This window comes from Sinohyriopsis cumingii, chromosome 6 (genome assembly GCF_028554795.1).
Source record: "Sinohyriopsis cumingii isolate HCF-2022 chromosome 6, ASM2855479v2, whole genome shotgun sequence".
NCBI lineage: Eukaryota > Metazoa > Mollusca > Bivalvia > Unionida > Unionidae > Sinohyriopsis > Sinohyriopsis cumingii.
This window is the reverse complement of record NC_142966.1, coordinates 137,686,914-137,705,712: the sequence shown is the minus strand read 5'-3', so window position 1 is coordinate 137,705,712 and position 18,799 is coordinate 137,686,914. Positions and strand designations below refer to the sequence as shown.

At 37.1% G+C, this 18,799-nt stretch overlaps 1 protein-coding gene across 2 annotated transcripts in view; it reads left to right on the top strand.

The window, feature by feature from the left end:
- LOC149798080 (tyrosine-protein kinase Tec-like) overlaps positions 1-18,799 on the top strand; it is a 115,056-nt gene that overhangs the window by 34,463 nt on the left and 61,794 nt on the right. For both annotated transcript variants that reach the window (XM_089963164.1, XM_089963163.1), the window contains exons 5-7: positions 1,264-1,401; positions 11,686-11,855; positions 17,555-17,619. In XM_089963164.1, the coding sequence (XP_089819290.1) occupies positions 1,264-1,401; positions 11,686-11,855; positions 17,555-17,619 (373 nt within the window). The remainder of the gene's footprint in view (positions 1-1,263; positions 1,402-11,685; positions 11,856-17,554; positions 17,620-18,799) is intronic.

Genomic DNA, 18,799 nt, shown 5'->3' with positions numbered 1-18,799 from the left:
ATGGTGTATACATGCTAGGATTAGAAACCTTTGTTGTCTTCTGCTGTGCCTGACAAAGTTATTATAAAATCAAGCAGCAGCAGCAACAGATATATAACAAAAAGAAATTCACCCATGAAGCAACTTCAGGTCTCTCCAGCTATGGTAACACACCATACAATACATTTTTGAGAGAGAATGGTATTATCCTAGAACTACATGCAGCATAGTGAATTTCATCCTATATGTAACTCAGTAAATGTTCCGGTTAGCGTCATTAAATGTAGGTACAAGTGCCTAATTCATGTCATGTGAAGTGTTAGCATCATTAAATGTAGGTAAAAGTGCCTTATTCATGTCATGTGAAGTGTTAGCATCATTAAATATAGGTAAAAGTGCCTAATTCATGTCATGTGAAGTGTTAAAAATGAATTAGGTACTTTTAGCTACATTTAATTACTCTGATCTGAAAATTTATTGAGCTACAGATAGGATAAAATTTGCAATGAGAGGATTTGCTATAACTGCTGTTACTAAAAGCATAAAACCTTTAGATGACTTCTCAGAATCCATTGAATACAATTTGATCAAACTTGACAGAAAGTTTGCTGTCATGATGACCTTTCAAGTCAGTGCAAATAATTCCAGTCCACCATCAGGTATAACTGCAATACTAAAAGTAGAAAACATGATAGGAAGCTTCCTGACTTATAGACTTAAGATTTATACAGTTGGTGCACATCAGTTGGCAGATATGGCCACCATTAAAATAGTAATACAAAATTTGACAGAAAACGTCCAGGCATAGAAGGCTTTCAGATTTGTACAAATGATGTCAATCCACCACTGAAAATAGACAGATACTTATGCAACTTAATCTACAAGAATGCTGAACATTATTTGACCAACACTGGCGCAAAACATCAGGGTTTTGTTATATTGGACATATGATTCTGATCTGCCAGATATGGGTAAAGACAGATTGTCAGCCAGGAGAATGATTGCTTACCACTGAGTTCTGATATTAGCATCCTTATTGGTCCTGCATTTAGTACACTTTACAATGATTTAATTGTAGGGTCTTTCGGAGATATTTTGAATGATTAGTGAAGTGTAATTATGCAAAATAGAATGAGAAATTTTAAGTAAATTAGCCTTATGCATATAGTAAATGTGCTACTTTCCGTTCTTTTCTGTAAGGTAGAAGAGGGTTTTTTTATTATTATAAAGCTGTTGCTGTTTTGTATGTGCAATGATAGTACAGGTCACACAAATGCGTTTCAGCTGCAAAGGCCAAAGATGTTCCGTTTCTACAAATGTACCATCCTGGAGTTTGGACCAAGACTTTGAATAGATACAACTGTTGTGATCAAATTGATAGAAATGCTCCTGGATGTGCATTAGCAACAGAAAAAGAAAGAGGTAATTTTGTCTTGTGTGTTCTATAGATTTGTGCAGGTATTTCAAAAGTTTCTTAGACATTGTTAAATTTATTATCTTTCCTTTTCGCACCCTGTGCTGTAGAATTTTTTCTTCAAGTACATTACCCAATAATAATACATTGGGAGACCTTCCACTTAATTATACATCCAGCTCTCACAAGCTGAAAACTATATTAACCACATCTTTTTGGTTTGTTTATTAATAAAAATACTTACCAATACAGATGTCAGATGAGAGTTGTCCCCCTTTGATAGAAGGCTTGTTTCCGAATCCCTTCATTCATCAGTTATTGCTTCTTGTGTTTAATCAGCATGTTGTTAAAAGAGGCCTTGAAGTCTGTTTTCATATATTTTCCAGTTTTCCTCATCACAGGGAGATTATACTCCATTTGTTTTGCATCGTAGATGTGTATTTTGGATCTCAGTTGTCTGATCCATCATATGATAAATTAGACAGCACAGTCCAAATTGTCTATCCTTATTGTCAGTAATACAGTATATACTCCCTTTAAGGTTGAGAGCAACTGTAGACTGCACAGACCCACATTTGACTCGCATAATGTGCTGACAGAGCTTTGTTAGGAGTAGTCAGTAGAACAAACAACACAAACCCTGATCTGCAGGTGTATTAAGCTATAGTGGATCAGGATCTTTGTTAATTGCAATTTGCGTCAACTTATAAGTTAGTACAATTGGTATTTGCACTACGTCTCTGACCATGTTAGATCTTATTTTGAGCATAAAATCGTTTGTCTCGTTGATTACATCATTTTTATCTTTATTGGCCATAGACCAGAATAACTATTGTCTTTCATCAGACCTTTGACATCCACCCTTAACTAAGTTTGTTATTGCCTTTACTTGGAGGATTGTCATCCCAAGGTCTAGTTGGTCAGAAATAAAAATGGTTCCTCCTCAGACATCCAATATGGCTGCCACATCAGCCATCTTGAAAATCTTGTTATAGCTTCTCATCCTGAATAGAAAGTCACATCAGAATGATGTATGTACTGAAGACATCTTGTGATGTTTAGTTGTCCTAAATGAAAATTGTGCTGATTTGAAACTTACAGGGATCTTGCTGATAGATTCTTTCATTTCACCACACATGCGGCATGGCTGGGACCAGAGCTGCCCATACGATCGTCTGCACTGTCGACACCCATACAGATTATTATACTGATGAGCCAGCCATCTTTTCTGGTATTACAGATTCATTTTGGGAATTCGGCTAGACATATGTTCATAGGACAACTTTTGGGGCGAGACAAAGGAAATGCCTCTTCCATGCCTCCGGGAATGTTGTACACTGACATGAAGGTGTGGCTGGACAAAGATGACCCACACAGTGAGGCTAAGCCTGAGGATCTATTTTATTCAGATCCATCTATGGAGAGAACTGAGTTAAGTTTTAAAGTTTTAAATTTAACAGGTATTGCCAGCATCAGTATACCTTCCACCCCAACTGTAACACAGGCCCTAGGTGAAGGCTTTAGCAGAATTAAACGAGGAGAAGAGTCCCTCCTTCCATCTTCTTCCACACTGCATACCACCTGTAGTAGGTTCCTTGTAACTTCTTCTCGTGGCACAAGACTCACTCAGACACCTTTCAAACTGATCTTCTGGCTATGACTGCTTCTGCTTTCTGTAAACTGGACCAAAATTGTTGTTATTTTTTTACATACATTGAAACTGGTACATAACAGTGTAGCCATGCCATTAAGCCATTAGTATTGGACTTAGTACTGTCAGCAATTTTCCAACTGGCCAAAAAAATCAGGTAACTATCATGCCTTGAAGTCAACAGCTTGAATTGTGAAAGTCATAAACAGCAACACATTATTCCATGATGAATGACTTGACTGCCTCTGCTAACTTGGTATTATGTCATGCATGTCTATGTTCGACATTACTTAAACAGCATCATATCCTGGCATTCAGGATTGCAACTTGTGGGTTGCTAATGCTGTTTGGAGGTTGCTGTTGCTGTTTGGAGGCAAAAGCGAGGAAGAGAGGAGATAGGCAGCTTAGGAAATGCCCGTGATTCACCATGCTGACCACCAGTGTATCGCCTAGGGGTGCAAGATTGGGGGTCAAAATTTCCCTTCTTGTCAAAAATGGGGTCAGACTGAGTAAAAAAAAAATTTGATATCAAAACTGGGGGTGAAATAAAAAATCTGGGGTCTCTGAAGCACAAATGTGGGTAAAGGGAAACGCTGTGACCACCTGCAGACAGCCTTCTGGTGGGTGCCAGACTTCTTATCAACTATCATTGGATTGCTCTATTTCTGCAGAATGAGTGGGTGATCCAAATGATTTTGTAGGGGCTTCAGATTTCATTCATCCAACTCTCCTACCTCTTTTATTCTTACTGCTACTGACTTTGAGAAGGATGAAAATATGCAGCCATGAATCTGGTTGTTAACTGATATGTGGGCAGTGGAGATTGTTCAAAAACCGCAATCTTGGGTCTTTATTCCAGATTTTTTCTTGTTTCTTGTGCAGAATGCCAATAGTAAATGCAGGCCAATCATCTACCTAACCCATTTCAACCAATAGTTATGCTGAAATTCAAGTGGGAGACAGCATGGTCAATCCAACTCCTCATCAAAAGGGATGAAGTTGACATTGGTCTTGATATGACAGACAGACAGTTTTCATATCCCTGTCCACCCATCATCACAGAATTCTTGATTTAAATATCAAGGGAATATTAACACGTTTTTAGCTCTTCTATTATGTCCAGATATTAGCCTTTGGGCATTCACAAAAAATATTAATTGTGTTATCGCTCTGTTTTGGTCGACTTATGACAGCAGCGTATTTAGATGACATCTTCCAGGTTTGCATGATATGGATTGTCAAACTTTATGAGTTAATTTCCAACAGGAAGTGAATTACATCAAGAGAGTACAACTCCTTCTTCACCCATTACAGATGACCTAGCTGGCTCAATGGTGCCCCTTGTCCAGTCCACTTGATGAAAAGGCCAGTATCCTTCTTGTAGTGGTGTAAACAAGATGGGCTTATAAATAGAATATCCCCTGGAAAAGCCCCAACAGGATGCTACACTATGTATGGATGCCAGTACATTTTCACTTGGGGAGACCACCTGTAGCAGGGCTTTTATACTGTCTACAAGTGGGGCCCAGAGGAAATGCGTCCTTAGATCAACTTTCTTGAAATGATTTGATGAAATTCTACCTGGAAAAATTAAGGCCAAGTTGAATCTTCTCAAAGAACTATAATTACAGGTATTCCATCCTGGTCCAGACCAACTTGTCCTTCATGCATGGTTCTTGTCATGGGAGCCTGACATCCATCTTGGTCCAGACCAGCTTGTCCTACATGCATGGTTCTTGTCATGGGAGCCTGACATCCATCCCAGTCCAGACCAACTTGTCCTTCATGCATAGTTCTTGTCATGGGAAGCCTTGCATCCATCCCAGTCCAGACCATCTTCTTCTTCATACATGGTTCTTGTCATGAGAGCCTTGCAAAAGAAAGAATTTAAACTTTGGATCTTGAAGAGAATATTACAAGCTAGAGGACCATCCACTTTAAAGACTGTTATGGAAAAGCAGTATGTACTCAGGGACTGGTCCATGTCAACAACACCATCCCTTCGAGTGCCTCAATTCCTCAACCGACTGCCTTTCTTTCTGTGGCTCTACAAGGAGAAAAGGTTACCATAAAAGGCTACCACTCCATTATATCTGACATGGGTTTGGACTTGACTCAATTCAGATAAAGTTGAGCCTTTAGCCAGAATCTTACTGAAACAGTTATTGTACAATACATGTTCCTTGCTAGCTTTAGCTTTGGCATGTATGGTGTGCAAGTTTACATGCCCTTGCAATGGACCAATCAGTTCAAATCAGATGGTACAGCCAGGCTTTGTAGCCAGGAATAGTCTGCTATCAGTAGGCAATCAGAGAGTTGCCATAGGCTCTCTCTCTCTCGCTTTATTGGTAGATGCATTGAGAGAAGTGACAATGTAAGAGATGATTTGTGGAACAAAAGATCAAAAGATCATCAGGCCCTATATTTGTGGCTGAAGTGGGTTATGTCTCAAAAGATCATCAGGCCCTATATTTGTGGTTGAAGTGGGTTATGTCTCAAAAGATCATCAGGCTCAATTTTTGTGGTTGAAGTGGGTTATGTCTCAAAAGATCATCAGGCCCAATTTTTGTGGTTGAAGTGGGTTATGTCTCAAAAGATCATCAGGCCCAATTTTTGTGGTTGAAGTGGGTTATGTCTCAAAAGATCATCAGGCCCAATTTTTGTGGTTGAAGAGGGGTTATGTCTCAAAAGATCAGTCTCTTCATGAAGATTCATCTCATGATGTTTGAGTGATCTCTGCGAGCTACACTTGCAAACATAACATTTTGATCTAAATGCAACAGAAGCTTTGGCTTGCATGAACTGTCTACCTTCTTGACTTTTATTTTTAGCTTTGCAGAGACAAGCTTTGAATACGTTAGATCTAGTGGCTGATGCCTAGATGACCATGACACATCAGCAAAGCCTCCTCAAGGGCATAGTTTCACTTTTTCACTGGTTTTGCCTGTAAAAGTTTGTCAGTAATAAGAGTTCAGTAATAATTTTTGTTGTCAGACAGGTAAAAGAGGTTACAGAATGTCGAAAATATAATTTATTGCAGCATTTTTTGTCAGCCCTATTCTGCTACGCTCTTAAATAGCTGATTTTTTGATGATCACCCATGAATATGGTTTATGTCATACTCAGTGGGGATGGTTTATGTCATACTCAGTGGGGATGGCTTATGTCATACTCAGTGGGGATGGTTTATGTCATACTCAAGGTTCTTACAGTCTTTGAAGGTCTTTGACAGTTTGGGAAAAATGAGGTAGCATTTTCAAAGCCTTGAAAGTTTGGGAAAATCCAGCAGATTACTTTGAGGTCTTTAAAAGTCTTTGATAATTGAAATAAACCCAAACATTTTAATTTCTTTCCATAATCACAAATAAAATTATCCAAGGTTGTTAGATTCGGATGTAGTCGAATTTTCCTGGTTTCTTTCTTTCGATTAATTATTGTTTGAATTTCATCATTAAACAATATTGTAGTATTTTACATTTCATTGTTTTCTCATATAACATGACTTGTATACAAAATGTTAGTGAAAATAGGTCTTGGAAATCTATGTTTGTGGTCTTTGAAAGTTTGGGAAAAGTCTTTGAATTTATCATTCAGAATTCCGTATGAATCCTGCATATTCAATGGGGATGGGTTATGTCATATTCAGTTGGGATGGTTTATGTTATATTCAGTGGGGTTGGTTAATGTCATATTCATTGAGGATGGTTTAAGTCATATTCAGTGGGGTTGGTTAATGTCATATTCAATGGGGTTGGTTAATGCCATATTCAGTGGGTATGGTTTATGTCATATTCATTGGGGATGGTTAATGTCATATTCATTGAGGATGGTTTATGTCATGTTCAGTTGGGATGGTTTCTGTCATATTCAGCGGGGATGGTTTCTGTCATTGTTGGTGGGGATGGTTTATGTCATTTTCAATGGGGATGGTTTATGTCATATTCAATGGGGATGGTTTATGTCGTACTCAGCGGGGATGGTTTATGTCATATTCAATGGGGATGGTTTATGTCATACTCAGTGGGGGATGGTTTATGTCATATTCAATGGGGATGGTTTATGTCATATTCAGTTCGGATGGTTTATGTTATATTCAAAGGGAATGGTTTATGTCATATTCAATGGGGATGGTTTATGTCATATTCAGTGGGGATGGTTTATGTTATATTCAGTGGGATGGTTTATGTCATATTCAGTGGGGATGGTTTGTGTCATTTTCAGGGGGCATGGTTTGTGTTACATTCAGTGGGGAAGGTTTATGTCATATTCAGTGAGAATGGTTTGTGTCATTGTCAGTGGGGATGGTTTATGTCATATTCAATGGGGGTGGTTTATGGTATCACGGTACCAATTGTTTTTCCATAGACCTCAATGCTAATGTTTTGTGAAATAAATATACTTTCTGTCCTACTTGGGCATGCATGTCACACACTGTCATATAGAACAATGCTAGATTGTCAATTTGACAATGACATAACCAGGTACTCCATTGCATTTAAGAGAGATAACTCTACTGGAACTAGACAGGGGTAAGAGTTATCTAGTCACAACAAGCACATTTTCAGCCATGTGTACCATATTTTAAAAAAATCATAAAAAATACAAAATATGATCTAGATAGAAATTAACACAAACTCACATGTTGCCAAGAGGCTCAACTTTTTTTTAAGCCAAACAGAAAGTACAACTCTTACATAATGCACCAATCACAGCTAGTGTTGTTCTTTAATTCTGAATACAATGTTCCATACACCTTAAGCTCCGCCCACTTGGACTTGCGCAATTGGTACCGTTATACCTTATGTCATTTTCAGTGGGCATGGTTTCTGTGATATTCATTGGGGATAGTTTATGTCATTTTCAGTGGGCATGCTTTCTGTCATATTCAGTGGGGATGGTTTGTGTCATTGTCATTGTGGTGGTTTATGTCATTTTCAGTGGGGATTGTTTCTGTCATATTCAGTGGGAAAAGTTTGTGTCATTGTCAGTGTGGATCTTTTATGTCATATTCAGTGGGGATGGTTTATGGTATATTCAGTGGGGATGGTTTGTGGCATATTCAGTGGGGATGGTTTGTGTCATATTCAGTAGGGATGGTTTATGTCACATTCAATGGGGATGGTTTGTGTCATTGTCAGTGGGGATGGGTTATGTCATATTCACTGGAGATGGGTTATGTTATATTCAATGGGGATGGTTTGTGGCATATTCAGTGGGGATGGTTTATGTCATATTCAGTAGGGATGGTTTATGTCACATTCAATGGGGATGGTTTGTGTCATTGTCAGTGGGGATGGTGTGTGTCATTCAGTGGGAATGGTTCATGTCATATTCATTGGGGATTGTTTGTGTCATTGTCAGTAGGGATGGTTTATGTCATATTCAGTGGGGATGGTTCATGTCATATTCATTAGGGATGGTTTATGTCATATTCAGTGGGGATGGTTTATGCCATTGTCAGTGGGGATGGTTTATGTCATATTCAATGGGGATGGTTTTTGTCATATTCGTTGGGGATGGTTTGTGTCATTGTCAGTGGGGATGGTTTATGTCATATTAAATGGGGGTGGTTTATGTCCTTTTCAGTAGGGATGGTTTATGTCATTTTCAGTGGGCATGGTTTCTGTGATATTCATTGGGGATGGTTTATGTCATTTTCATTGGGCATGCTTTCTGTCATATTCATTGGGGATGGTTTGTGTCATTGCTATTGTGGTGGTTTATGTCATTTTCAATGGGGATGGTTTGTGTCATTTTCAGTGGGCATGGTTTCTGTGATATTCGTTGGGGATGGTTTATGTCATTTTCAGTGGGCATGCTTTCTGTCATATTCACTGGGATGGTTTGTGTCATTGTCATTGTGGTGGTTTGTGTCATATTCAGTGGGGAAAGTTTGTGTCATTGTCAGTGTGGATTTTTTGTCATATTCAATGGGGATGGTTTATGTCATATTCACTGGGGATGGTTTATGTTATATTCAATGGGGATGGTTTGTGGCATATTCAATGGGGATGGTTTATGTCATATTCAGTAGGGATGGTTTATGTCATATTCAGTGGGGATGGTTTGTATCATTGTCAGTGGGGATGGTTCATGTCATATTCAATGGGGATGGCGTGTGTTATATTCAATGGGGATGGTTCATGTCATATTCATTGGGGATGGTTTGTGTCATTGTCAGTGGGGATGGTTTATCTCATATTCAGTGGGGATGGTTTATGTTGTATTCATTAGGGATGGCTTATGTCATATTCAATGGGGATGGTTTTTGTCATATTCAGTAGGGATGGTTTTTGTCATTCAATGGGGATGGTTTATGTCATATTTGATAGGGATGGTTTATGTCATATTCATTGGGGATGGTTTGTATCATTGTCAATGGGGATGGTTTATGTCATATTAAATGGGGATGGTTTGTGTCATATTCAGTGGGGATGGTTTCTGTCATATTCATTGGGGATGGTTTATGTCATTTTCATTGTGGTGGCTTATGTCATTTTCAGTGGGGATGGTTTGTGTCATATTCAGTGGGGAAAGTTTGTGTCATTGTCAGTGTGGATTTTTTATGTCATATTCAATGGGGATGGTTTATGTCATATTCACTGGGGATGGTTTATGTTATATTCAATGGGGATGGTTTGTGGCATATTCAATGGGGATGGTTCATGTCATATTCAATAGGGATGGTTTATGTCATATTCAGTGGGGATGGTTTGTATCATTGTCAGTGGGGATGGTTTATGTCATATTCAATTGGGATGGTGTGTGTCATATTCAATGGGGATGGTTCATGTCATATTCATTGGGGATGGTTTGTGTCATTGTCAGAGGGGATGGTTTATGTCATATTCAATGGGGATGGTTTATGTCATATTCGTTAGGGATGGTTTATGTCATATTCAATGGGGATGGTTTTTGTCATATTCAATAGATGGTTTTTGTCATTCAATGAGGATGGTTTATGTCATATTCGATAGGGATGGTTTATGTCATATTCATTGGGGATGGTTTGTGTCATTGTCAGTGGGGATGGTTTATGTCATATTAAATGGGGATGGTTTGTGTCATATTAAGTGGGAATGGTTTGTGTCATTGTCATTGGGAATGGTTTATGTCATATTCAATGGGGATGGTTTGTGTCATATTCATTAGGGATGGTTTATGTCATATTCATTGGGGATGGTTTGTGTCATTGTCAGTATGGATGATTTATGTCATATTCAATGGGGATGGTTTTTGTCATATTCAATAGGGATGGTTTATGTCATATTCATTGGGGATGGTTTGTGTCATTGTCAATTGGGATGGTTTATGTCATATTCATTGGGGATGATTTGTGTCATGGTCAGTGGGGATGGTTTATGTCATATTCAGTGGGGATGGTTTGTGTCATTGTCAGTGGGGATGGTTTATGTCATATTCAGTGGGAATGGTTTGTGTCATTTTCATTGGGAATGGTTTATGTCATATTCAGTGGGGATGGTTGTGTCATATTCAGTGGGGATGGTTTAAGCCATATTCATTGGGGATGGTTTGTGTCATTGTCAATGGGGATGGTTTATGTGATATTCATTGGGGGTGGTTTGTGTCATTGTCAATGGGGATGGTTTATGTCACATTCAGTGGGGATGGTTTGTGTCATATTCAGTGGGGATGGTTTATGTCATATTCACTGGGGATGGTTTGTGTCATATTAATGAGACTAGAATGGCAGTTTAATCCATTTCCATGCGCATGACTATAATACTTTTTATACTCCTACCATATCAGTGGATGGAGCCACAGAAGGTTGTAATCCAAGAGTTGCACTTTAAATACTGTCTGGACCAGCCAGGTCAGCTTCCTTAGTGTATCCTTGGGAAAGACACATGGCTCCCATTTCATCAGCATGGTCTATGTTATAAGGCATTGAAAGTGATGAGCAAAATGAACCAAGCAACCAGTCAACCATTTCTGTGGAGGAGGCTTATGGTGTTGTCCATATCTGTCCCATCACATTATGTCAAACCCATCTTTCAGGGCCTCGAGTGGCCGAGTGGACTAAAGTGCTCTCCATTACGGATCACTGCCATCTCACCTCTGTCTGCGTGGGTTTGAGTCTAGGATTCGACTAATGTGGGTATGTGAGAAAGCTTGCCAGTAGCTTCTCGTGGGTCGGTGGTTCTTCCCGGGGTTTTCCTGGGTTCTTCCTCCACAATTAATACTGGCCGCCATACATAGCCTATCGTGTGCTGAAAAATGGCGTTAAACCCCACAACAACAATCAAACCCATCATTCATAAATTCCACATCTGCTCATTAACATTTGAAGAAATTCAAGGATTTAAACCAAATTTGGTAAGGGGCTTTATGTTTTAAAGATATAGGTCAAGGTTTTAGAGATTCCAATATCATCTTTTTGACACTTTGTATGATCCCAATATCATTGTTATAACACTGTATGAACCAAATTTCATTGTTATGAGACTCTGTAAACACAGTTTCATTGATGTAACATAGTGTTTGATGCCAGTAACATTGTTGTACAAAAAATGTAACTGATTTTCAACTGCAAATTTTGCCTTGATACATTACTAGTTAAATTTTGATTTGTATTTACATGTAGTCAGTTTTGCTGAATGGTTGCATTTTATTTTGATAGTACCACCAGCAGATTCTACAGGCAGCCAGGTCAGAATTAAATCACCACCTCGTGTACCTTCACCAAGACCGCCAGATGGACGGAGCAATGGAATACAGAAAGAAAGAAAATTCTATGTTGCAGCATATGACTACAGACCTGCAGAGGAAGGAGACTTGGAATTAATAACAGTAATAATTTGATTTTTCTTTCCCCTCATTTGAAAAGGCCCATGACCTATATTATTGTTTTATCTGTGATGGCTCTAAGCATGATCATCTGTGCTATTTGTGTACTCATTTCCTTGAAGAAAATCTGTGTTCATGGTTCATCTGGATTATTTGTGTACTCATTTCCTTGTAGAAAATCTGTGTTCATGGTTCATTTGGGTTATTATGTATACATTACCCTGAACCTTGTTCATTTGGGTTATTTGTCTACTCATTTACTTGTAGAAAATCTGTGTTCATGGTTGATTTGCGTTATTATTTATACATTACCTGAACCTGTTCATCTGGGTTATTTGTGTACTCATTTCCTTGTAGAAAATCTGTATTCATCGTTCATCTGGGTTGTATGTGTACTCATTTCCTTGTAGAAAATCTGTGTTTATGGTTCATTTGGGTTATTTGTGTACTCATTTCCTTGTAGAAAATCAGTGTTCATGGTTCATTTGGGTTATTATGTGTACATTACCTGAACCTGTTCATCTGGGTTTTTTGTGTACTCATTTACTTGTAGAAATCAGTGTTCATGGTTCATTTGGGTTATTATGTGTACATTACCTGAACCTGTTCATCTGGGTTTTTTGTGTACTCATTTACTTGTAGAAAATCAGTGTTCATGGTTCATTTGGGTTATTATGTGTACATTACCTGAACCTGTTCATCTGGGTTTTTTGTGTACTCATTTACTTGTAGAAATCAGTGTTCATGGTTCATTTGGGTTATATGTGTACTCATTTACTTGTAGAAAATCTGTGTTCATGGCTCATTTTGGGTTATATGTTTATTCATTTACTTGTAGAAAATCATGGTTCATCTGGGTTATTTGTGTACTCATTTCCTTGTAGAAAATCTGTGTTCATGGTTCATTTGGGGTTTTTGTACTCATTTCCTTGTAGAAAATCTGTGTTCATGGTTCATTTGGATTATTATTTATACATTACCCTGAACCTTGTTCATTTGGGTTATTTGTGTACTCATTTCCTTGTAGAAAATCTGTGTTCATGGTTCTTCTGGATTATTTGTGTACTCATTTCCTTGTAGAAAATCTGTGTTCATGGTTCATTTGGGTTATTATGTATACATTACCCTGAACTTTGTTCATCTGGGTTATATGTGTACTAATTTCCTTGTAGAAAATCTGTGTTCATGGTTCATCTGGATTATTTGTGTACTAATTTCCTTGTAGAAAATCTGTGTTCATGGTTCATTTGGGTTATTATGTATACATTACCTGAACCTGTTCATCTGGGTTATTTGTGTACTCATTTCCTTGTAGAAAATCTGTGTTCATGGTTCATCTGGGTTGTATGTGTACTCATTTCCTTGTAAAAAAATATGTGTTTATGGTTCATTTGGGTTATTTGTGTACTCATTTACTTGTAGAAAATCTGTGTTCATGGTTCATTTGGGTTATTATGTATACATTACCTGAACCTGTTCGTCTGGGTTTTTTGTGTACTCATTTACTTGTAGAAATCAGTGTTCATGGTTCATCTGGGTTGTATGTGTACTCATTTCCTTGTAGAAAATCTGTGTTTATAGTTCATTTGGGTTATTTGTGTACTCATTTACTTGTAGAAAATCGGTGTTCATGGTTCATTTGGGTTATTATGTATACATTACCTGAACCTGTTCATCTGGGTTATTTCTGTACTCATTTACTTGTAGAAAATCAGTGTTCATGGTTCATTTTGGTTATATGTGTACTCATTTACTTGTAGAAAATCTGTGTTCATGGTTCATTTGGGTTATATGTGTACTCATTTACTTGTAGAAAATCTGCGTTCATGGTTCATCTGGGTTATTTGTGTACTCATTTTCCTTGTAGAAAATCTGTGTTCATGGTTCATTTGGGTTATTGTTGTACTCATTTCCTTGTAGAAAATCAGTGTTCATGGCTCATCTGGGTTATTTGTGTACTCATTTCCTTGTAGACTAGAAAATCAGTGTTCATGGATCATCTGGGCTATTTGTGTACTCATTTTCTTGTAGAAAATTTGTGTTCATGGTTCATTTGGGTTATATGTTTATTCATTTACTTGTAGAAAATCTGTGTTCATGGTTCATTTGGGTTGTATTTGTACTCATTTACTTGTAGAAAATCTGTGTTCATGGTTCATCTGGGTTATTTGTGTACTCATTTCCTTGTAGAAAATCTGTGTTCTTGGTTCATTTGGGTTATTGTTGTACTCATTTCCTTGTATAAAATCAGTGTTCATGGTTCATCTGGGTTATTTGTCTACTCATTTCCTTGTAGAAAATCAGTGTTCATGGATGATCTAGGTTATTTGTGTACTCATTTCATTGTAGAAAATCTGTGTTCATGTTTCATTTGGATTATTATGTATACATTACCCTGAACCTTGTTCATTTGGGTTATTTGTGTACTCATTTACTTGTAGAAAATCTGTGTTCATGGTTCATTTGGGTTATTATGTATACATTACCTGAACCTGTTCATCAGGGTTATTTGTGTACTCATTTCCTTGTAGAAAAGCTGTGTTCATGGTTCATTTGGGTTATTATGTATACATTACCTGAACCTGTTCATCAGGGTTATTTCTGTACTCATTTCCTTGTAGAAAAGCTGTGTTCATGGTTCATTTGGGTTATTATGTATACATTACCTGAACCTGTTCATCTGGGTTATTTGTGTACTCATTTCCTTGTAGAAAATCTGTGTTCATGGTTCATTTGGGTTATTTTTGTACTCATTTCCTTGTAGATAATCAGTGTTCATGGTTCATCTGGGTTATTTGTGTACTCATTTCCTTGTAGAAAATCAGTGTTCATGGTTCATCTGGGTTATTTATGTACTCATTTCCTTGTAGAAAATCTGTGTTCATGGTTCATCTGGGTTGTATGTGTACTCATTTCCTTGTAGAAAATCTGTGTTTATGGTTCATTTGGGTTATTTGTGTACTCATTTACTTGTAGAAAATCTGTGTTCATGGTTTATTTGGGTTATTATGTATACATTACCTGATCCTGTTAATCTGGGTTATTTGTGTACTCATTTCCTTGTAAAAAATCTGTATTCATGGTTCATCTGTTTTATTTGTGTACTCATTTCCTTGTAGAAAATCTGTGTTCAGGGTTCATTCGGGTTATTTTGTATACGTTACCTGAACCTGTTCATCTGGGTTATTTGTGTACTTATTTCCTTGCAGAACATCCGGATTACTTGTGTGCTCAATTCACCTTCAAATACATTCCCTAAACACATTACAGCTGACTACTTTGCCAATCCAGTCCTACTAAAAGATGAAAAATGTATTTTTCTGTCTATCTCTAAGGGCAGGGAAACAGGATATCACCCCTCAAGCCCTTGCTTCATGGCTGAAATGGGTTATATGCTCTGTGTACTCATAGGTCTCACAAGGTCAAAGTTGCCAATAATCAGTAGTGAAGTTGAAATTTTGTTGACATCTTTTTTTTAATACAAGTTGGTGAAACATTCAAGTTCAAAAAGTATTTTTTGAAAAAATATTTGCTACCTTTATCACTGTGAAGAATAGTTTTTAATTGTTAAGTGATAACTGGTCTGGCATTTGTGCCTGTATTCAATTTTAAGCTGGAACTTAAGATTTGATGATGTTACTGTTGCAAACATAAGAAGCCAGCACCATGCTATGGTGGATATGATCCATATATGATACGCTATTCATTTTTTTGCATTTGATATGATGTAGTATTCTGCATTGAATTTACAGTTCTTTTTATCTTTAAATGCATAACTGACATACATTTATTTTTTGCAAGTCTGTGTCGTATGTGTACCAATTAATATGGAAATCCATAACAGCTGGGTTTGTCTTCAGCCCACATTCACCCTTCAAAGTATCCAATGTACACATTTTCTTCTCAGATCCATTTTAAAATATTGGGCCTGCTTCTCTTCATTCATGTTTGAATCAATTTGTCTGCCACATGCAATAGTTGTTATTGAATCTGCCAACCCTTTTCCGTAAGTGTTACAGAAATTACCCTTAAAATACAGACTTACAAAGTAAAAGCGCAAATTATGGAAAAACGATTGCAGTAATATCTGGATACTGGCTTGTCTATGCTTGATTCAGATCCTGGTTTCATTTTATATTAAGTGGATTTGGTCAGGGAAACAGACTAACTTTACCAGAGTACTTCAGACACTTTAAACTGCACATATTTTGTGATGCAGAACATCTGCATGATCAATATTTTTATATTTTTTTATATTTGTTTTTAGTAAATGTCATCTAACAAGCGAGTGGTCTGGACGAAAAGGAAAATAAACATCTTAAAAAGTTTTAATAGTAAAGAAGAATAAAGTGGAATATTCAGATTCTTTGGTGAACAAAGTAGGAAGGGCAACAATAACTGACCAGCTTCACTTAATATAATATGAAACCTGGATCTGAATCAAACATAGACAAGCCAGTATCCAGATATTACTGCAGTCATTTTTCCTGTACAAGAAATGGATTAAACGTAATGTACCAGAAATGGATTTCATTCACTGTACTGTACATTATTTTTACTTTGTATTTTAGGGAAATAAATTGAGACAATTCATGGCATGTGAAAATGTTTTTGTTTCTCTTATCCCAGTGAAGGAGATAAAGCAGGTCATCACCTGCCAGACCAGATCTTCATGGCTTAAGTGGGTTATATGCTTGTTGTTTTCTGACATCTCAGAATCATGTCAATAGAATTTCAGCTCATGAACCTCTGCGAGCCTTGCATTTGAATAAAAGATTTTATCCAGACATTGACCTTCTAGAACTTTTATCTTAGTGATTTAGCTTCACAGAGAAAACTCTGAATCTGGCAGGTCCCATGGCTGCAGCTGAAGTGACCACCAGACCTAGTTAAACCAACACAGCCCCTTAGCTTCACTGGATTTCAATAATCATCTTAATGTGATAGTGTAGTCACGGTTCATGTGACCATATGCTGTGTTGCTTTAAGTAGGAGAGTGGGTTAATGTTCACATATGGAATCCAATCTTTGTTCCTGAGAATGATACCAGAGGTATAAATAGAATGCTCAGGATTCCTTTTACTATTCTTCATATGCTAATGTATTCGAGGAACATATTTAAAAGAGTGCAAATTTTTAAGTAAATTATTGTTCTTCTATAATACTTACCTATCACATTATGTAAAAACCCTCCCAATCACCCTGCCAATACGAGCATACTCACTGGTATATCGCTCAGTTTAAAAGCTAACAACATCTGCTGGTGGCAAAGGGAGGTAATGGGGCAAGACTTATTGCCCTTAGTCTGCATGATAGAAAAGACAAATTTTCTTATTTTTAGTAGCACTGGATTCTGGAGGTAGCAGGTTTATAGTCCTAACATGAATTTTTATCAGAGAGACATACTTTGCTTATAAATTTGCTATCCATGCCAGTTGGATATGCTTAATAATAGAACTCAAATTTAATTAAAGAACTTCAAAATTTGCAATGGATTTTCACATCATTTGATTGCATTCTAGAAAAAGACCTATATGTATGCTTCAGAATAGTGTATACTTTCAAAGAAACAAAATAAAGAACATATCATCATATTTTGTTTTGTATTGTGAAATAAATATAAACCGGATTTAAACGTCTGCTGGCAAGAATGTGCCATTGATTTTCATAAACTAGTAGTTAAATAGAGCTTTCATTTTCAGGGAGATGAGTATGAAATTTTAGATGATACTAGAGAACACTGGTGGTTAGCAAAAAATAGAAAAGGGTAAGTAGGAAATTAATGTAAGTTTCTTTAACATTTGCAGGGTTGCATCTAGGATGCACAATTGTGCAAATCCCCCCAAAATGTAAGATTTTCCGCAAGATTTGCATTCCTATGCAGGCAAAATTGCGACAAAAATAAGAATTGTGTGCATTTTTGTGTGAAGAATGCCTTATTTTATTATTTATTTTTTTGCTTGGCGAATATGTTGTACTTGCATAGTTGTAAATACGTCACATATTTTTATGTATCATGTGCTCAATTCTGATTGGTTAATAGGAAAGGTCAGAAGCGCACGTTTGATACAGAAGCTGGCTTGGTGGGACAACATGATAAATGGCAAAATGAGTAAAACTCGGACACTCTCTTTTATTATTTTAGCAGTAACACTTCTAATAACAGTCAGGGTGCAGAAGTTTCTGTCAATAGGCACAACGACAGCGAGCAAATACTTCCTCATGCTAATCCTGTATCAGATGATGCTAGTGATGATGTGTTTAAAGATGGCAGCGATGAGACTAAGGGTCCATCTGAACCCAAGAAAGAAAACAAATCTTTCAATTCAGACTGGAAAAAATATCGACTATGGCTGGAAATGAATAAAAAAATTTAGATGCTTTGCAGATGGTTTGTAAAAACTGGCAAACAAAATTCTTTCACACTTGAAAATGCTAATTTCAGGACATCAGCCCTTGAGAAACATGTTGAATTACAGTTCACATACCACAGGTGCTCAACGCGAGCTTGATGTTGAGAAAGAAAAAAAAATTAACTGAAGGAAAAATTCATACAGAGTGACAAAAATAACTTAGATTACCCCTATGACATAGGACCCTCTCTATCGTAAACTATAAGGGAGAAGGTACGTAACTTCCAAATACTTCGTTCCACCCATGACCCTTAATTTCCTTCTGCTATTTCCGTCTTTAAAGGCACACAACCATAATATATGGCTCAAAAGTTGCTCGTTTCGGAGCCCGTAACTTCAGTTTGGTACAACACAGAAAGGTCAATGATGGCTTGATGAGTAGAAAAATATCTCAGGAGTAAAACAAGCCATATAGTCAGAACAGGTCAGTCCTATATTAGAACGGGTCATGGGGCTAATCTAAGGTATTTTTGTCACTCTATGATTTTTTCCTTCAGAATATTGTTTTTTTTAATTCTTCTCAACATCAATCTT